The sequence below is a fragment of the Dromiciops gliroides genome, chromosome 3 (assembly GCF_019393635.1).
Source record: "Dromiciops gliroides isolate mDroGli1 chromosome 3, mDroGli1.pri, whole genome shotgun sequence".
NCBI classification, from domain to species: Eukaryota; Metazoa; Chordata; class Mammalia; order Microbiotheria; family Microbiotheriidae; genus Dromiciops; species Dromiciops gliroides.
The window spans coordinates 44909456-44931306 of NC_057863.1; the positions used below are offsets into that span (position 1 = coordinate 44909456).

Sequence of the window (21851 nt, forward strand, 5' to 3'; positions counted from 1 at the left end):
AATGCAGCATTCAAACTCAGGGCTTCCTGATTCCAAGTCTAGAACTCCACTTTTTTTTTTTTGTTTTGTTTTTGTTCTGTTTTGTTTTTTGTTTTTTGGTGAGGCAATTGGGGTTAAGTGACTTGCCCAGGGTCACACAGCTAGTAAGTGTTAAGTGTCTGAGGCTGGATTTGAACTCAGGTACTCCTGAATCCAGGGCCAGTGCTCTATCCACTGCACCACCTGGCTGCCCCTAAGACTCCACTTTTTATTCCACCTAGCTGCTTCTCAGAAAGCGAGATCAACGAAAGGGCTCCCTACCCTACTCCCCCAACCATGTTCAGATGAGATGAATCAGTATCTTCAGTCAAGAAGGCTCCCTCTTCCAACTCTTGCCACTTTCAGAAAAGCCTTCCAGACCCCAAACTTTTGTCTTAAAAAGCAGAGGGACTGAGCTGCAATATTCATGTGTGTGTCTACATATTCAGACAAACCTCCTGATTTCATTGCATTTTATTGGTTTTCTGGAACTCCCAGTGTATAGATCTACCAAAGCAGATCAAAACCTGTTCTGTAATCTGCAGCTCATAGTCCTAGAGAGCTTACTAGGGGCATCAAGAAGTCTAGTGACTTGCGCAGGGTCACACAGGTAATCTGTCACAGGCAAGCCTTGAATCTCAGTATTCCTGACACTGAAGCTGGTTCTTGATCCACCATGCCAAACCATTTCTATATAATATGATACAATTATACATTTAAATAGAAGATGTCACAAAAGTCATTGCCATTGTAAGCTTTGTTGGTTTGAAACTACAAAAAGCCTTTTGTGATACCCTGTATTTAATCAGTTTGTTTGATTGTGCTTCATTCAAAAGATCACCATGACATGGGGGGAGGAATTGGGGGGGGGGTATGTCATGACTTGCACTGAATTAGATTTAAATGAGGGGGAACTGTGCAAGGTCACTAACCTCACTCACTCCTCCAGAACCATCTGGATCTAGTAGTGAGATATATATCAGGACGACTGGAGATGGCCCCGGATGTGTAAGGCATTTGGGGCTAAGAGACTTGCCCAGGGTTACTGGTAAGTGTCTGAGGTGAGATTTGAACTCAGATCCTCCCAAGCTTCTGGCCAGTATTTTATCCACTGTGCCACCTAGCGTTAACAAGGACCAGCAACCCTATGTAGGAAAGTGGCAGACAGTGAGGCTAGCAAATGTCTTATTGGCCCATCCTACAGTAAGCAGGAGTGAAGATGGAAAAAAGACACATAGGAAATCAACCTGACTGTTCCTTCTGTCCCAAGATGACTCATTCTATAACAGGGCAGCAGGTAGGTGACACAGTAGATAGAGCGTCAGGCCTGGAGTCAGGAAGACTTGAGTTCAGATCCCACCTCAGGTGCTTACTAACTGTGTGTCCCTGGGAAAGCCACAACCTCTCTCAGACTCGGTTTCCTCATCTGTAAAATGGGGATAATAATATTACACCAAACTTAACAGAGTTGTAGATATCAAATGAGATTATGTAAAGTATTTTGCAAACCTTCAAGCCCTATATAAATACTGACATCATCATTACAGATAAAAATAGAGGGCAGGGGCAGCTAGGTGGCTCAGTGGATAAAGCACCAGCCTTGTATTCTGGAAGACCTGAGTTCAAATCTGTCCTGTGATAAAATAATGGGACTTGGCAGACGCCCAGGGGTCCCACCTGATTGATTTAGTGTTGTTTGAATTGGGTGAGAATGAGAAACTGACTAAGTACCTACTTAGGGATGATTGGATGGGGACCACACCTGTCTAGATGGTGCAGTGGATAAGGCACTGGCCCTGGATTCAGGAGGACCTGAGTTCAAATCCGGCCTCAGACACTTGACATTTACTAGCTGTGTGAACCTGGGCAAGTCATTTAACCCCAATTGCCTCACCAAAAAAAAAAAAAAAAAAGAGAGAGACCACTCTCAACTAATCAGCTTGAAGGACCTCCCCTTTGGGGGAGGGAGAGAGGAACAAGGAAGTGAATGCTTGCTCAGAGAAGACCTTTTTTTTTTTTTTTTTGGTGAGGAAGAGGCACCTGGTGAAAGAGGGAGAACAGGAGTCTCCCTTGTTGTTCAGGACATCGGCTTGGTGACAGAATTTCATGTGGTCTGCTAGGAAAGGAAAGGTTTCTGTCTTTCTGGCTATGCCAAACAGATCCAAGCTTTAATAAATCTTTAAAAGCCTCTAGCTGAATTTATCAGTGATTTTAGCCAGCTTCCCCCTAAGATTGGGGGTGGGGCAGATTAGAACCTACATTTAGATTTTAAACATCACAGTCCTCAGACACTTGACACTTACTACTAGCTTTGTGACCCTAGGCAAGTCACTTAACCCTCATTGCCTCACACACAAAAAAAAAACACAATAAAATAATAAAAAATAAAAATAAAGAATGAGGATAAGCAAATGATTACACAGCTGGATATGGAGGCAAAGGACCCCAAAATGAGAGAATAGACCTATTTCAACAACTGTCAAGATGGCGGTTCAGAAGTAATGAGTTCAGAAAGTAATGAGTTAAGTGTAAGCCCTTCCACCTAGAAAGCCTTATCCATGCCTCCAACTCATTTCTGTTTTCCCCATTACAAAAACACAGTGCGGCATCAGGGTTTTTCTGTTTCTCAACAGCATCCATCACCTTCACCCCACCCAGAGTTCTTTGCTGGTATAGTAGATGGAGCACTGGAGGAATATTCAGTGAGGCCACAATGCCTCCTAACATATCCTGAGCCTTCCCCTCTTCCTCAGGACCACCTCTGCCCTCATCTTCACTGTAGCTTCTGGGCCCCCTGGCCCCTAATGGCATTATTTGGGCAGAGAAGTTCCAGTAATGACCTGCTGAGGAAATATCTGGTGTTTATCACAGTGCCTGGCACATAGTAGGTGCTTAATAAATCTTCATTGCTTTTACACACTGGACTCCCATCTCATGCCACCATCTCAGGAAGAACCAATCGCTGCTTCCTGAATTCCCCATTAGGGATCTTGCTGCTTTCCCCATTCCCACCCTGACTTCCCAGCATAGTCCATGTGTGCTGGGGAAGCCTCTGAAACCTCCCTGAAAGGCAGAGGAGGTTACTAAGGAAAGAGGTTCCCTAGCAACTGTCACCATAGAGACATTCTCACTTTCTCTCTTGCCTTGCATCTTTCCAGCATCTGAGCCTAAGGAATATTGCTAACCATGGGACAGGCTGAAGGAAGATGGGAAAATTAACCTGAGGGTAGTCTGTGAAAATAACTAATAGACTCAGACCAGTCACTGTCTTACTCCGTGAACCAGGGCATAAGAGGGAGGAGGGAAGGAGGGGAGGTAACATGGGAGTAAACACTGAACAACAATGATGCACAATACACTTTGAGCCAGCAATACCACTATTAGGTCTTTTTCCCAAAGAGATTATAAAAAAGGGAAAAGGACCGACATGTACAAAAATATTTATAGCCGTTCTTTTTGTGGGGGCAAGGAATTGGAAATTGAGGGGATGCCCATCAATTGGGGAGTGGCTGAACAAGTTGTGGTATATGAATGGAATGGAATACTATTGTGCTGTAAGAAACGACAAGCAGGCAGATTTCAGAGAAACCTGGAAGGACTTACATGAACTGATGCTGAATGAGATGAGCATAACCAGGAGAACATCATACACAGTGTCGACAACATTGTGTGTTGATCAACTGTGATAGACTTGACTCTTCTCAGCACTACAACGGTCTATGATAGTTCCAAAGGACTCATGATGGAAGATGCTCTCCAAATCCAGAAAAAAAGAACTATGAAATCTAGATGTAGATTGAACCATTCTATTTCTATTTTGTTTTATTTTGTTTATCTTTTTGGAGGTTTTTCCTTTTTGCTCTGATTCTTCTTTCACAACATAACTAATGCAAAAATATGTTTAATGTGATTGTACATATATAACCTATATCAGATTACTTGCTTTCTTGGGGAGGGGGGAGGGAGAGGAAGGAGGGAGAAAAATTTGAAACTAGAAATCTTATAAAAACAAATGTTGAAAACCATCTCTACATGTAACTAGATAATAATAAAATACTTTTATGGAAAAAAACAACAATGATGCACATAGCTCTAACAAAGTGTATACATCCTCACAATAGCCCTGGGACATGGGCACTGTGAGAGTTATTATGCCTAGTTGACAGCTGGGGAAACTGAGGCTGAGAGAGGTAATGTGATGTGTCCAATGTCCATCAAGTAGAGTAAGATTCAAACATCAATTCTGGTATAGGGGAAAGAGCACTGTGTCATGAGTCATAATATCTGGGTCCAAATCTTCCCTCTGACATTTACTACCTATATGACTTTGAGTAATTAATTAAGCAACGAGCATGTATTGAGCACCTATTATGTGCCAGCTGCTATGTTAGGCACTCTGGATCCAAAAAAAAGGTTAAAGCAATTCCTGCTCTTGTCCATTCACCTCTGAAGGTCTCAGTTTCCCCATCTGTAAAATGAGGAGAGGGAGTAGACTGGATAACCTTTAAGGTCCCTTCTAACTCTAAAACTAAGTTCCTGAATAACAGGCACAGGTGAAGCTTCAGACTACCTCCTCTTCTTCCCTACCCTCAATCTCCTCTCCTGCCCCATGGTAAAAGGAAACAGGGACACCATCACATTGTCCTGAGACACCATGATGTCTGGTCCTCCTATGTGAATGCCAGTTTTCCCAGATGCCCTTCCTTCTTGCATCTTTCAAATGAAGCTGCCTTGGGTGTCCAGAACAGCCTATAAATGATTGGCTGGCACTGAAGGATCTTCAAAAAGCAATGGTGGGGGCAGCTAGGTGGCGCAGTGGATAAAGCATGGGCCCTAGATTCAGGAGGACCTGAGTTCAAATCCGGCCTCAGACACTTGACACTTACTAGCTGTGTGACCCTGGGCAAGTCACTTAACCCCCATTGTCCCGAAAAAAAAAATGCTTGTTCATTTATGGTCTGACTGTTTTGGTCCTTCCCAGCTTCCTCCTTTATTTCCTTCTCTACCCTTTTAAAAGTTCTGCTTGCCTCCTCAGTCATTCCCTCCCTTTCTCTGTTTTATTATTCAATCTTTCTTTCAATTTTCAATGAGTATTAATTAGACACCTACTAACACAGATCCAAAAGGATCTGGGCAGACTGGAAGAGAATAGTAGGCTGAACCTGATAAAATGAAATTCAATAGGGATGAATATAAAGTCTAACACTTGGGTACCAAAAGAAAAAATAATCTAATTCACATTTTAAAGATGGTGGATGTATGAATAGACACTGGTTATTCTGGAAAAGATCTAGAGGGTCTTAGTAGATTGCAGGCTCACTATGAGTCAGTAGTATGATGGGGCAGTCAAAAAAGTCAATGCCATCTTGGGCTGCATTAAGAAGGATATAACTTGGGGGCAGCTAGGTGGTGTAGTGGATGAAGCACCAACCTGGATTCAGGAGGACCTGAGTTCAAATCTGACTTCAGACACTTGACACTTACTAGCTGTGTGACCCTGAGCAGGTCACTTAACCCCAATTGACCAGCCCCTGCCCCCCCAAAAAAAGATTAAGCCATATGAAGATGAAATGAAGGATATTTGACCTGGAGAAACTTTAGATGAGGGAAGAAGAGAAACCTTAAATAGATGTCTTCAAGTAAAGGAAGGGCTCCCTCCTGGAGGAGGGATGCAAGTTGTTCTACTTGGTCCCAAAGGGCAAAAGCAGGAACAATGAATGGGGAGGAAGTTCCAAAGAGGCAGATCTAGTGTGCCCCATGAGGAAAAACTTGAGAGCTGTCCAAAAATGGTGGGTGGCTCCTAACATTGGGAGCTGTCCAAAGGTGGTGGTGACATGGATTGCTTCAGGAGCCACTATGATCTGAGCACAATGAGAGCAGCTAGGAACAGACAGGCCACTACTGTTGGGGAAGGGGCATGAGAATCCCCTCAGCATTCTTGCTCCCAGGTTTGCAGCTCAGTTTAATGGCTTCTGGTGAAGTCTTCTTACCCCACCCCACCCCCAAAGAGCCTGACACATAGTAGTGCTTAATAAATATTTATATGTGCTTTTAATGTGATGTCTTAGGTAATCTTCATAAGGGCAGGATCCTTTTGTGTTTGTCTTTGTATTCACAGCACCTACCACAGTGCTTGGCACATAGTGGGTGCTTAATAAACATTTGTTAATTGGTGAATTGATACAGATGCCTGTAGATTTCTTTCTCAGAGTGTACTACATGGCTCCAATTCAAGTATTTTTAAGCACCTACTACAGGACCTGGATATTCCCCTAAGCTCACCAAGGAGGTCGGTTTCCCAGAACCCATCAGCCTCATGTTCCCTGCTTGGTAAAGCTCTGGGGCTGGGCCACATTGAAAAGACAGTCTAAAGAAACAACCCTCCTGCCAGGCTTTCCAGGTTTCTATTGCCAAGGAAACAGGATGCCTTGACTGATATTTTGTCAAGTAATCCTGAGGATGCTGAAGACAGTGTTCAAGGAGAATGCATGAATCTCAGCATGTTGCTGAGATGGACAGAGGCTGCAGGAATGATGCTAAGGAGGGAAGGTGATGCTGCATCTTTATGTTAATAGTCTTTCTGCCTTGCCAAAAGCCACATAACACAATGCAAACTAGGAGGAGGGCCCACTGGATCCCAGAGGGGAGTTATCCACTACCAAAAGATTCATCCCTAGCACTGGGCAGTCTGCTGGTGTTGAGCCTCCCTGAAGCTGGTTAGGCTAGTCCTCAGACAACAAAGTCATTCCACCCATGGGACTTCATTCAAAGCCTTCTGGGCTGGTAGCACCAGCCAAAGCTCCCATTCTACTTCTGTAGTCCTTGAAAATGTTTGGACCCATCCACACCATATTGAAACATCAGAAGAGAACTGTAATGGTTCCAATCAAATTTTCTGGGTCAGTCAGATAGCAAGAGCAAGGGATGCAGATGCTTGGCTCAGAGGCGAGAATTCCTAAGTTCAAATTCCACCTCCAGGAGGAACTGAGTGTTCTTAGACAAATCACTTCATTGGAGTCAAGGGACTTGAGTTCAAATCAACAGCATTTATTAAGCATCTACTGCAACTAGGCAGTGAAGTGAATAGATCACCAGCTCTGGGGTCGGGGACCTGATTTCAAATTCAGTCTCAGACACTTCCTAGCTGTGTGGCCCTGCAAAAATCATTTAAACTTGTTTCCCTCAGTTTCCTCATCTGTAAAATGAGCTGGAGAAGGAAATGGCAAACTATTCCAGTATCTCTGCCAAGAAAACCCTAAATAGGGTTACAAAGAGTCAGAGAGGGGGGCAGCTAGATGGTGCAGTGGATAGAGCACCGGCCCTGGAGTCAGGAGTACCTGAGTTCAAATTCGGCCTCAGACACTTAACACTTACTAGCTGTGTGACCCTGGGCAAGTCACTTAACCCCAATTGCCTCACTAAACAAAAAAAAACAAAGAGTCAGAGAGGACTGAACAAAAAGGCTGAACAATAACAAGTCTTCCTCCAAATGAAAGCTCCCCAATTCCTTCAGCTACTTTCCACAAGACATACTCTCCAGTTCTTTCACCATGCCAGTTGTCCTCCTCTGGACTCTTCCTAATTGATTGATTTTCTGTATAAAATATGGTGGAACATAACCTCCAGATATGATTAGTTTGGGGCAGTGCACAGTGGGAATACCTTTGGACACCATGCCTCTCTTGAGGCAGCCTAATTCAGATTCATTCTTGGTTGCCAGGTCCCATGGCTAATTCAAGTTGAGCTTGCAGGCTACTCAGACCTCCTGTGTCTTTTTTGACATAGTCTCACTTGTCTCACCCCTGATGGGATTATACTACAAAGAAAGGAGTCAGTCGACATCTGCTTTAAGTATAACATGCCTGTGCCTTCTTCTGGGTTAAACATTGTACCTACAGTAGGTAGTAGCATTACCTGCATTTTCCAAATGGGAAAAAAAATGTTAAACAAACCCTGGTATTTAAATAATCTCTCTTAGCTAGGAAGTATACTTGGGAATGACAGGTTCATGCCATTCTTCCCACACTACAGTTTGCTCTCATATAGAAAGACAATTTCAAATGAACTCTTTTTTTCTGCTGGCTTCTAGAAGTACAATATCTTTTTTAGTCCTCCCAAGCCTTCATCAAAAATTCACTCACCAAGAGAATGGGTAGAAATCTCTTATTTAATATCCTCATCATTTTCTACTTTAGGAATATGATCACTTTCAGGATTCTAGTTGAACTTTTCCCCTTTTTGTTCCTATTATATCTCTTAATGACAGGACCTTAGAACCTTAACCTTAGAAATAAGAAAAAGTATTGGCAAGCCACAACCCTCATCCCCAAATAATTCTTAGAACAAATAATTTCAAGAACCCCTCCCCCTCTCCATAGAGCATAGATTTAGCACTTCCACAGAACCTCACAAAGCAAACATTCTTATTTTATGTATAGGGAAACTGATAAATAACTTGCCAGGGTTACTCAGGTAATAAAGTATATAAGGCAAAATTTGAACCCATATCTTCCCGACTCTGGGTCTGGTGTTCTAATCACTAGTCTTCACTGCCTTTTCCTTTTATTTTTTTTCCTTAGCATGGTTTCTTTCTGGGCTTTTGATTCAAGCCTTAATGAAACTGACTTTTCAAAGCTCCAGAGTTATAGACATTCCCACCAGCAGTACCTTTCCTCGTTGGGCATCCCAGAGTGATGCATCTTCCTAGGAAATTGTAGTAGGACAGCATTTCTGCTGGTGTGATCCGGACAAGGGTGTAAGGAGGATGCCTTCGGACCTGCTGCCCACTTTCATCACAAGGCGCAGCCATTGGAGCCCAAGACACTCTCTCTGTCAAGCAGCTCTCTGGAGCTTCCTTTCCAAGTATTAAGCTAACCCCAAAGCTTTCAATCCTTTCTCCTGGCTTATCTCTGCTAAATTCTGCCAAGGTCATTGGAAGGAGCAGCAAGCTGACTGTTGCAATTGGTGGATCTCTATGAGCTTAATGAGAGCAGAAGATTCTCCTTGCTTTGGTGATCCAATTACCTGACTTTCTAATTTGGAAACAAAAATGAAATTGGGGGAGTGACAGTGGGAATTCTGCTGGAGTGGAAGGGTGGGGGGAGGGAGAACTGAATGGTTTCTTATAGTTATTCCAAATGAATGGATGAGAAAGCATTGAAGTGCTTACATTGGGCCAGGCTAGGCCAAGTGCTAGGGCTATAAACACAAGTAAGCAAGACAGTTCCTGCCTTCAATGAGGCAAGACCACACTTAAAGGGGAACTGAGGGTTGGGGCAGTGTGGTTTAGAAATGTCAAGGAGGTAGGCTGAGGGTCTGGTTCTGGGTGAGAGAAGGTAAAAGCTTGGAGCCCAGAATCCCAGGGACAAGGTCTGGCCTCCTCAATTACAGTGTAAGTTCCTTGAGGGCAGGGACTGTCTTTCCCCTCTTTTAGCATCCCCAGTGCTTAGCACAGTGCCTGGCACATGGTACAAATTACAGATAAGGGTCCATTCTGCATCAGTGGAGAGATTTCCCACACCAGGATTTCTCTACACTGATGACTAAAATCACAGGTCCAAGAAAAACAGCCAGCCTGAACTGGTTGGAGAATGAAATGAGAAAGCAGATTTTTGTTTTCTGTTTCTGGTCTGGGTTGCATTACTGTTCCTCCCAACCTGAGGCCTGCTTTGTTTTATTTTGTGTTTCCTGAATGTTAAGTACTTTAGGGGAAAGTAGAGCAAGAAAGACACTTCATATAATTGAGAGTAGAACCCCCCTCCCAGTTCTTTTCCCCATTAGTTTTTCTAAATGCCTTTTGTTTGCTTAGGCTAAATTTGGGGTCTTGAGTTGGCAGGCAGGCTTTAGCATGCAACGCAGGCTGCCTTTGGCATATATCATTCCCAAACTAAAAAGTCTCTTTATTTCCCATGGATTTTTCCTATTCAAGAGCTTCTATAATTTACCCAAGGACTCCAACTCAAAATCCCTTTGCTACAGAGCAGGCATATGCCTTCTTCAAAGGAGAATGAGACAAATAACCAGAGGATACAGAAGTAGGAGCTATGTCAGCAGCCAAGCACTTAGCTGAATTGGGGGCATCACCCAAGGTCACTCGGGAAGAACCAAAGCCAAGACTGCCTGGTTCTCCTGATTCAAAATCTTAGGCTTGGGGCAGCTAGGTGGCGCAGTGGATAAAGCACTGGTCCTGGAGTCAGGAGTACCTGAGTTCAAATCTGACCTCAGACACTTGACACTTACTAGTTGGGTGATCCTGGGCAAGTCACTTAACCCCAATTGCCAGCCCCTCAAAAAACAAAACAAAACAAAAACAAAAACAAAATCTTAGGCCCTTTCCCTTTCTGCACTATGATGGCTGAGAAGAAACCCAAGGGAGCCCTACAGTCAAATGACCTGGGTTCAGATCTCACCTCTCTTATCTACCATGTGTGTGACCTTAAGCACTCTGGGTCTCAGTTTCCTCATCAGTAAGGTGGGCTAGATGACCTCTGAGGACCCTTTGATCGCTTAGAGCAAAGATGTCAAGTTATAACCTTCAGTATCCATGAAATAGCCTTAGATTCAGACATGACCCCTTGGCACTTCATGGGCCAGTGGGTGAGATGCTGAAGAAGGTCATGTCTGAATCGAAGGCTTATCCTCTAAGGTAAGATTTCTCCCTCCCCATTAAAGCTGTAATCAATGAAGAAAATGGGCTTTATTTGCTACCACTGCCCTTCATAAGCCCTCATCTTAAATACCATCTCCTACAGACGGCCCAGACATCTCTGATTCGTCATTCACCATCTCTAAGTCTTGAGGAACCTGCCTTCCCAACATCTCTCACATGAGTCCCTTTCTCTCCACTTACACCACCAGCAGCCTAGCTCAGCCCTCCTCACCTGGACTATTGCAATGCCTGCTCCTTGGTTTCTCTGTTTCAAATCCCTCCCTACTCCAACCCATCCTCCACTCAGCTGCCAAAGTGATTTTCCTAAAATACAAGTCTGATCCTATCACCCCTTTCCTCCCCTCTCTACTTAATAGATTCCAACGGCAAGACAAGGTAAGGCAACAGTCAAGTGTACTAAGAGCTAAGGCACTGTGCTAAGAGCTGGAGATACAAATTCAAGGGAAAAAAGAAATACAGCTTCCTACCCTCGAGGACCTTACTTTCTAACAGGGGAAAACAACATACAAAAGTGAGCTGAAAAGAGAGGGAGGGGAAATGAAAGTCAGACTTGGAAAGTCAGGAACATAGCTGACAGAGGAACAAAGGATGACCAGCCTGGATCCCTTCTCAGCATGGAGGTCTCGGGAGGAGCTCGCTATCCAATGGAAGAGGGGGACCATCCTGAGAGAGGGGTATTACTGCATTAGAGGGTGGCAGGGATGGTTGGATGTTCCAGGGAGAGGAGGCCCCAGACAATGAGGAAAGTTCCAGGGTAAGACAGCAGCTGGGGCATGGTTTTTGGTTTGGGTTTGGTTTTTGTTTTTTTTCGGGGCAATGGGGGTTAAGTGACTTGCCCAGGGTCACACAGCTAGTAAGTGTCAAGTGTTTGAAATTGGATGAACTCAGGTCCTCCTGAATCCAGGGCTGGTGCTTTATCCACTGCTCCATCTAGCTGCCCCCTGGGGCATGGTTTTTAAGCCTGGAAAGTCAAGAGCAGAGTCAGAAGGGAAGGAGGCTTCATTTTGCCTTCAACATCAAATATCAAATTTTCTCATGAGCACTAAAAGCTCTTCCCAACCTACCTTTCATGCCTTATTAAACCTTATTCCCCTCCATGTACAGTTCAGTCCAGCCAACCTGTTATACATGACACTGTCTCCTGCCTTCCTCACTGTACCAGCTTACAACCATGCCTGGAAGCTACTCCCTTCCAACCACCATCTTTGTCCATTGATGCCTTGTTCAATTTCTTTTTCCTAATATGGGATTTTAAAAAATTTCCTATTTCCTCTTCTATTCATCTGGGCAATTTATATTTTTGTAAATATTCATTGATTTCACTTAGATGGTCAGATTTATTAGCATGTAATTGAGCAAAAGATTTCCTTATAATTGCTTTAATTTCTTTTTTACTCATGGTAAATTCACCCTTTTTATTTTGGATACTGCTAACCACCATCTCTTAGAAGTCTTTATTTCCTTCAAGACACAGTTCAAATATTACCTTCCACACAAAACCTTTCTTGATACTCCCAGCTGCTAGTGCCTTCCCCACTAAATTATCTATCTTGTTTGTGTAGGATTTGTATATAACTATATGAACATATGTATATATTGTATATATGCATATATATTTATCTATATGTATATTATCTCTTCCAGCTAGACTGTAAACCCCTTGAGAGCAGGGATATTTTCATTTTTTTCTATATCCTTAGAACCTGCCATAGCAGTCACTTAATGCTTACTGATTGAAACCATATGCTTAGTTTGAGTCTGCTAAGGTTAGGGATGAGAAAAGCAGGGAAGCTGAGTGAGGCCACTGAATGTTTACCCTAGGTTGCTTCTTGTCTTTCCCCTGATCTACAGCTGTGGTACCATCTCTCCTACTTTCCCAAGAGCACCTTCTCTTCTGCCTGCTCCTAACACAGAAAAAGTCTTTGGTAGCTTCCCTCCCTCACCAATTATTTTTGACTGAGTGAAAGGGGCTAAGGACTCAACCTACAGAGGTCCATCTGGCTTAGAAATTACAAACTTCTCTACCTATTATTATCTTATGTTGGGTTTTGTCTTTCTAAATAAGCTAAATAGGTCTTTGCCCAACTTCCTCCTCAGGAGACAGGATGGGACAGCTATCTTTTGACTGGTAGAGGAATAATAAGAATAAGTAGAATGACTTATCCTCTATAGATCCAATGTACCCCAACCTGCCCACCCAAATCTACCACTAATCTAATCCCAGAATAATTAAGGGTCAACTAATCAGCTAGCCAGGATCATGCTATTTAACTTGACTTGCCTTTTGCTGATAATTATGACATTTGACAGATTAAAAACCCTGATTCCCAGTGAGTGATTTTAGAGTCACCAAATATTAGGGCTGGAAGATGTCTTAGAGATTATCATGCCTTCACCATCTCTTTTACAGACAAAGAAACTGAAGTCCAGAGAGAGCCACAGATAAGATCAGGCAGAGGGAGCCTAGAGGGACATCCAGTTCAAGACCCCTTCACTTAACAGGTGGCAGAACTCAGGTTGGGGGAAGAGGACTGACTTGTCCAGGGTTACAGAAGGAAGGGGTGTCAGAAAGAGGATTTGAACCTAGGTGCTCTGTCTCTGAAAGCAATATTCTTTTTTTCTTTTTTTTTTTTTGTCGAGGCAATTGGGGTTGTGACTTGCCCAGGGTCACACAGCTAGTAAGTGTCAAGTGTCTGAGACTGGATTTGAACTCAGGTCCTCCTGAATCCAGGACTGATGCTCTATCCACTGCACCACCTAGCTGCCCCATGCAGTATTCTTTCTACAGCATCATACTACCTTTCCTGGTCCTAAAAGAATTGACATTCTGGTTGAGGGATGAGGCACAGACACAGAGAGAGAACTGTGTCCCATGGTATTTTGTGACAAGTTCCCTGAAGAGGTGCAAGAAATCCTAGAGTGTCCTGAAAGGAGGTGGAAGGCAGGGGAAGCCAGAGGAAAAACTATCACATACACGTGTGCCCAACCCTGGGCAGTGTGGTTCAGTGGGAAGGGCACTGGATTTATAGTCAAAAAGAGCTGGGTTTGAATCCTGGGAGACCTCTGGCAAGTCACTTAACCCCTCTTCCTTCCTCTGGAGGAGGAGGGGAATGAGTCTCATGCATTAACCATTTAAAAATAGAATCCTCTTTGCATTTTATCTGGTTTCTATTTTCTTTTTGGCTTTTCCTCTGTGTTTCAATTACATTGATTCTTAATCAGAGGCTTTTCTACAAAATCTCATTATTTCAGATTAGAATTCAACATGAATACAACTTAAGGGACTGCGGTGGGAGGGAGGAGGGGAAGCACTGTCTGTCTCCCCACCCTGGTGTGCACCCCTTCCTTTCTTCCTCTTCCTAGAATCTTTGGATTACTTCAAGACTCAACTGAAGCCCCGCCTTCTACAGAAAGCCCTTCCTGATCCCCAGCTGCTGGTGCCTTCCTTCCCAAAGCTGCCTTGAATGCATATTGTATACATTCTGTGTATACTTATTGATTGCATTTTATCCCCTTGAAAGAAAGTAAGTTACTTGAGGGAGAGCACTGTTTCGTTTCATCTGGGTATGCTCAGTACCTAAGACATAGAGATGAACATGGAGTCTGGAAGTATAATGTCCTATTTCAATAGGAAATTTCCAGGTGTGGAAACCCCTATTAATGCAAATCGGTACTCTCTCTGCAACTGAGTCACTGGTTCCTAACGTTTTTTGTTCCCTTTCAACAACAACAAAAATGGGTGGTGAAATCCCAGGGTAATTTAATATAATACTCATGATATGCTTGTAAATGTTACTGCTTTGGGTGCCTTTAGAGAATTTCTATCCCAACACCTTGAACTTTGATTGTGAATTCCCACTCAAAGAGAACCACTTAGAGAGTTGCCTTGGCCCATGAAAAGCTGTGACTTCCCCAGGCTCATACAGCTGGTATAAGCCTGAGGTGGGACCTGAACCCAAGCCTTCCTGACCCTTAGCCAAATCTAAATCCACTATGTTATGAGGTCTATTTTTTTTATTTTTGGTGAGGCAATTGGGGTTAAGTGACTTGCCAAGGGTCACACAGCTAGTAATTGTTAAGTGTCTGAGGCCGGATTTGAACTCAGGTCCTCTTGAATCCAGGGCCAGTGCTCTACCCACTGTGCCACCTGACTGGCCCTGTCATTAGGTCTAGAAGCTGATGGATCAATGCTTGTTGAGAGAAACAGAGACAGATAGAGGTAGGGACAAAGACAAAGACAGAAATTGATGAGAGAGAAAGGGCAGAAAACACACAAGCTTTACAATCAATAGGAAGTACAGTTTTTAAAAATTCAGTAATATGATGACCATAATAAGAGTTGATACTGATCCCCCTGAAAAGCCTGAAAGAACTCACTGACAGCCAGGCACCAGGCATCCCCCCATTACTGCGTGGGACTGCCCTCCTCACCAGGCTCTCCCTAGAGATCCCAGGCTTAACTCTGACAGTGCTATTCTGGTCGATGGGGCTGAGTAAGCTGTGAGAATATAATTAGGAAACAGATGGGAGAAAGTGCAGTCCTGGATCCATGCTAGTGACTGTAGTAATGAACAGTGAAAGGCTCTGAAAATAGGCAAAGCCAGAGAAAGGAGTCACTTCAGGTGAGAGCTCCAAATTCTGCCCCACCATTCACAGCCATGCTCAAAACTGCTGTGACCCAGACTGCCCAACATCATGCATAACAGCCAAGGGGTATGCTGGCACCAGCTCAAAGCAGCTCCACCACCCATCTTTTTCTGCCCAATCCCCAGCCATTCTCAGATGGTGCCTCCTGAATGAAACCCACCTGAATACTTTACTTCCTTCCAAGTGAGAATTGAACTCACAGCTCCTAACCTAAATTAACTCTTTATACCACCTCTCTTATCTTATGCTAAATCCTCAGCACCTTGCTCTTACACAGGTGATCTGTAATGGGTAGATGCAATCTATAGATGACCTATAATGGGTAAATGGCAATCTATAGATGTTTTATAATGGGTAGATGGCAATCTATAGATGATCTATAATGAGTAGATGCAATCTATAGATGGTCCATAATGGGTAGATCCAATAACACTTTGGGTGAAAAATCTCAGTCCATGGAAATAATGCATTAAAGCAACAAAATGCTAGAACGGTAAGATGTCCGATTCAGGCAGCAAACATCAGGAAGCCTGGACAGAGACCAGCATCAAACAGAAAACTCTAATGCAGAAAGAAATGCTTCCTTTTAATAAGACTCAGTGTAGTATGGGGAAAAGATCATTGAATGGGGAATCTAAAGATCTGAATTCTAATTCCACTTTCACCACTGGCTCACTGGGTGACTTGGGGACAGTGCCTTCATTTCTCTAGGACTCAGCTTTTTCATCTGTAAAATTAGAGGTGATATCCGAAGTCCCTCCCAGTTCCAACAGGTGACTGTTGGGTTCGGTTCTAGGTTCCATATTTCTAGGAAGTACATGGATACTCTGGAGTATGCCCAGAGGAGAGTGAACAGGTTAGTGAAGGTCCACGGGAGGATGAATCGAAGCAACTAGGGATGGTTAGACTGGAGAAGAGAAGACTGGGAGGGCGGGCATGAAAGCTTTCTTTAAGTATTTGATGGGCTGGCATAAGCAAAGTAGATTAGACTTGTTCTGCTGATAATATAACTAAACATACATGTGCATATTATATATGTTTGTACATAAGTCTACATATATAAGTATATATTGTGCATTCACATATAAGTATATATAAATATATATCTACTACGTGTGTTCATATGTAAATATATATAAGTATATTGTGTATTGTTCTTATGTAAATATACATATATAAATATATTTGTCTTATGTAAATATGCATATATAAGTATTTGTATATATTGCAAATTAATATATACACATAACTATGGCATATATCTTTATCAGGTTGTATTTGTTGTGTATTCTTTCTAGTTATGGTATATTTGCATACTTCATGAAATAAAAAAATGAATGTCATACTCCCCAATTATTTCTTCTCCAATTCTATGCATCGAATTGTCTGAATACATGAAACACTGAACTGAAATCAACTTCTTTCTAGCTTTAAAATCTGTTCCCTATGTCTAGCTTGCTGAAAGGGGGTGTGCACACGTGCCTCTGTGTGTGTGTGTGTGTGTGTGTGTGTGTGTGCACCCCTAGATGCAGGCACCAAGGTGAGTGTCAGCCCACACTGACCCTTAGGGCAGGATCAGAATTAGGTGGTGGAATCTCTGCCTTTCCCCTCTTCCCACCCCTCCCCCATCCCATTGCCATATGCCAGGATCAAAATCCCATTACCCGCTTGACCCTGAAGGGATTTTCCCTCAGCAAACAAGACCTTCCGGATGAATGCATTGAGAGAGAGATGGAAGAGGGAGGCTCTGCCCATCATCTATCCAAACCATGTCCTGACACCAGACCCTCCTTCCCAACCTAGCCCCCAGGCCCAGGGAGAATGGAGTCCCCAGATAACAACAGGAAAACCAAGTCAATCTCCTGCCAGATTGCTTTCTCTGAGCATCTGGTGATCTGGGAAAGGGGGAGGGAAGGAGGGAAATGACATTTAGAACCCATTAAGGAGCCAAGGTAGCCAAAGATTGCCCCTGGGGCCTAATAAAAGAGGAACCACTGAGCTCAATAATAGGCCAGGGGCCTGTGTTCTCTGAAACCCCTTTTTCCAAGGTCTGAGTCCCCTGATGCCAATTGCATCTCTCCTCCTCTGCCATTTATTTCTGCTTTCCAAGGTCTATGTGGAAGCTTTCAGATCAGGAGAGGCCCTCCTGTAACAGGCATCTTCGAGGAACCATCCATGTTTGTGTTCTGTGGATGGTGAAGGTGAGTGCCAATGGTAATTAATGACTCAGAAGCCCTCAGACCAGAAGAGGGAGCCGGCTGATGGATAAAAGAGAAGGAGGTGATGCAGGCATTCTGGGGAGGGAAAACATGAGCCACAAAATGTAGGCACAGCAGAGGAGTTCTCCCCTGTCCCTTCCCTCTCCCTTAGGGTACCTGGAAAATGGGAGCTGGGGAGAGGAATAGAGGAGGAAAGGGTACTACAGTGGTGAGAATACTAGATTTGGAACGTGAAGGATGGATTCAGATTCCAAACACTTGGGATCATAGACCCAAAACTGGAAAGGACCTTAGAGGCTGTCTCTTCCAACCCCTTTGTATTACAGATGGGGAAACTCAGAGCCAAGGAGGTTAAATTATTTTTGGAGGGTCATATGACTGGGAACCATCAAAGGTTGGAGTTGAACCCCGAGTCTACTGGTTGCAGAATGCTGCCCTTTCCATTGTATCTCACCAGCTGTGCAACCTTGGACAAAGTACCTCACCTTCCTCAGCCTCAATTAGACATCAGAGCACTCCAGGCCAATGCAAAGGCATGGAGACAGAATATATGATATGTGACAAGAAGAAATAGGCTAGGGGCAGCTAGGTGGTGCAGTGATAAAGCAAAGGCCCTGGATTTAGGAGGACCTGAGTTCAAATGCAGCCTCAGACACTTAACACTTACTAGCTGTGTGACCCTGGGCAAGTCACTTAACCCCAATTGCCTCACCAAAAACAAAACAAAACAAAACAAAAAAACCCACAGAAGTACACTTAAGCAAAACAAACCAGCCCACTGACCCTGCCTGACAATGTATGCCTCACTCTGCACCTGTAGTTCCCCACCTCTCTGCTAAGAAAAGGAATTGCCATGCTTTATTTACAATCTATGGGTGCCAGTGCCCCCCTACCAAGGAGGGATGGGGAGAGAGGGTTAATGAGCTATAGCAGAAAGAGTCTGAGATTTGGAGTCAGAAGCCCTACATTTTAATCTTGGCTCTGCTATTGACCTGTATGACCTTGACCAACTCATATTGAGCCTCGCCTTGAGTTTCTTCCTTTGTAAAATGAGGAGGTTGGGTGAGATGCTATTGAAGGTCCCTTCCCAACTCAAGATCTTCTTGAAACCCTTGAGTTTGACAGAGACTGTTTCTTTCTCTCCACTCCTGTTGGGCAGCAGCAGAAACCACATCTCTGAGCACTTTGTTATAATTACATAAAAGGATTTCTAGTCTGCCTTTCCAAGAAACATGCCCCCTGAACTATAGAGCAGCTCCTTCCCCCACAGGAAGGAGGCCCATCTCCTCCACCAGCTTACCTGGATACCCTCCACTTAGGGGCTTTCTGAGATCATTATTTTGGGGGGGGGGCAATGAGGGTTAAGTGACTTGCCCAGGGTCACACAGCTAGTAAGTTTCAAGTGTCTGAGGTCAGATTTGAACTTAGGTCCTCCTGAATCCAGGGCCAGTGCTTTATCCACTGTGCTACCTAGCTGCTCCAATCATCATTCACTTTTTTGTTTGTTTGTTTTGTTTTTTGCGGGGCAATGGGGGTTAAGTGACTTGCCCAAGGTCACACAGCTAGTAAGTTTCAAGTGTCCGAGGTCAGATTTGAACTCAGGTATTCCTGAATCCAGGGCCGGTGCTTTATCCACTGCGCCATCTAGCCGCCCCCAGCATTCACTTTTAATTGGGTTTAGAAGATTATAGGATGAGGGCAGCTGAGTGGCACAGTGGATAAAGCACTGACCCTGGATTCAGGAAGACCTGAGCTCAAATCTGACCTCAGACACTTGAAACTTACTAGCTGTGTGACCCTGGGCAAGTCACTTAACCTTCATTGCTCCCCCCCCCAAAAAGAAAGAAAAATAAATCAACAGAAGATTATAGGAACATAGAGTTAGAAATGAAAGAGATTTTCAAGAGCATCCAGTCCAGCCCCTACACTTTACAGAAGAGAGAACTGTGGCACAAAAAAAAAATTAAAGAATTTCAGCCATCGACAGCATCAGGATTTGAACCCAGGTCTTCCTCATGTCAAGTTCAGCATTTTAAGAGGGATCCTTAACCTTTGTGGTGTCATGGACCCCTTTAGCAATCTACGACTGAAACATCCAAACCATCACAAAGCCTATGGACTCCTTTTAAGAATGAAGTTTTTAGATGCATAAAATAAAATACATATTATTACAAAAGAAACCAATACCAAAATAAAATTTACAAAACCCAACTTCATAGACGCCAAGTGAAGAACCCTTGCTTCATAAACCATGCATAGTACTTCCCAGAAGGGTTCCCATGTCAGCCAGAAAGCCCATTAGCAGAAACTAATGTGTCTTATTAATAATCATTTCTCTCACATCTGTTCCCTCTCCTTCATTCTGGATGCCCAAACCCTGGGTAATGTTCCCATTGCCTCTCCTAAACTATTATAACCTTCCAAATGGTCTCCTTAACTGCACTCTCTGCTTCTTCCATTCCAAACTGCTCAGAGCTCCGAGATTAATTATCCTAATAGAGGACTTGGATCCCATTATTCCCCTTCTAAAAAACTTTCACCAGCTCCTGATCACTTATTAAATGTGCCTAGCATGTGAAGCCTCCCTAGCCTGAGACACAAAGGATCTTTCTAACCTCATCTAATAGCATCCCATTTCACACACTGGACCAGAGATGCAGGGCTGGAAGGGACCTTAGAGGACGCTGAGTCCAACAGCATCCTTTTACAGATCAGGAGAGTAAAAGGAGTTATGGGATTTGTCCAGGGTCACATAGATGGTAAATGTGAGAGGCTGGTCTGCTGACTCCCACTAGGTGGCACCACAGTGCATAGAGCACCAGGCCTGGAGTCACATCTTCCCTGAGTTCAAATCTGGCTTCAGACACTTAGTAGCTGTGTGAGCCTGGGTAAGTCACTTAACTTTGCTTGCCTCGGTTTCCTCATCTGTAAAATGAACTAGAGAAGGAGATGGCAAAACCAATCCAGTATCTTTGCCAAGAAAATCTCAAATGGGGTCACAAAGAATAAGACATGACTGAGATAACTAACAACCAACAACCTGTGTCTCTAGAGCCAAGACACAGACAGACAGACAGATAGATGGACAGATGGACAGATGGACGGATGGACAGACTGACAGATTGACAGACAGACTGACTCCTTTCCCCTGAACCTCTGGAAAGTCGTTCCAGCTATGTTGGACTCCTTGTGAGTATTAGCTGAACAACTCATCTCCCTCCTCCATGCTTTTGCCTTAATTGAGCAACGCCAACCTGGAAGGAAGTATCTAGAAGAATGCTGCAAAAAAATTTTTTTTTTTTTTTTAGGCAATGGGGGTTAAGTGACTTGCCCACAGTCACATAGCTAGTAAGTGTCAAGTGTCTGAGGCCGGATTTGAACTCAGGTACTCCTGAATCCAGGGCCGGTGCTTTAACCACTGCGCCATCTAGCTGCCCCACAAAAAAAAAATTAATTTTTAAATTTTAAAAAAGAATGCTGAAAAAAACAAAAAAAGAACTGTGGAGCATAGATGCTGATTGAACCATACTATTTCTTTTGTTTTGGGTGCTGTTGTTATTTTTTTCTATTTTGAGGTTTTGCATCACTGCTCTGATTTTTTCTCTTGTAACAGGATTAATGCAGAAATAGGATTAATGTTATTATGTGTATATATATATATGTGTATATATAGATATATAGATATATAGATGTATATAGATATATACATATATAGATATAACCTATATCAGATTACCTGCTGTCTAGGGGAGGGGGAAGGGAGGGGAGGGAGGGAGAAAAATCTGAAATTGTAAAGCTTGTATAAAAAAAAGTTGAGAACTATCTTTACATGTAACGGAAAAAATAAAATACCTTATATGTTAAAAAAAAAAAAAAAGAATGCTGGGCGCAGCTAGATGGCGCAGTGGTTAAAGCACCGGCCCCGAATTCAGGAAGACCTGAGTTCAAATCCGACCTCAGACACTTGACACTTACTAGCTGTGTGACCCTGGGCAAGTCACTTAACCCCCATTGCCTGCAAAAAAACAAAAACAAACAAAAAAACAAAAACAAAAGAATGCTGCATGGTTCTGTCCTTGAACTTTTCCATTCAACATTTTTATTGATGTTTGGAAAGAAGCAGAGATGGCATACTAACCAAATGTACAGATAACACAAAGGTAGGAAGGATAGCTTCCTAATGAATGAAAAGATCAGAGATGCGAAACTGGAAAAGAACTTTAGAGACCGTCTGGTCTGACCTCCTCCTTTTACAGATAAGAAACCTGAAGCTCAGAGAGCTTGTCACTTGCCGGTGG

At 43.4% G+C, this 21851-nt stretch overlaps 1 protein-coding gene across 5 annotated transcripts in view; it reads right to left on the reverse strand.

Annotated features, from left to right (window-relative positions):
• The window catches only part of MCF2L2 (MCF.2 cell line derived transforming sequence-like 2), a 375955-nt gene that overhangs the window by 326352 nt on the left and 27752 nt on the right, over window positions 1-21851 (reverse strand). For 3 of the 5 annotated variants that reach the window (XM_043992228.1, XM_043992227.1, XM_043992224.1), the window contains exon 1: window positions 8686-8842. The exons of 1 other annotated variant lie outside the window; for it this stretch is intronic. In XM_043992228.1, coding sequence (XP_043848163.1) covers window positions 8686-8827 — 142 coding nt within the window. In that variant the 5' untranslated portion in view covers window positions 8828-8842. Of the gene's footprint in view, window positions 1-8685; window positions 8846-21851 lie in introns of those variants that run through there. One more of the 5 variants, XM_043992225.1, reaches the window with a different exon arrangement.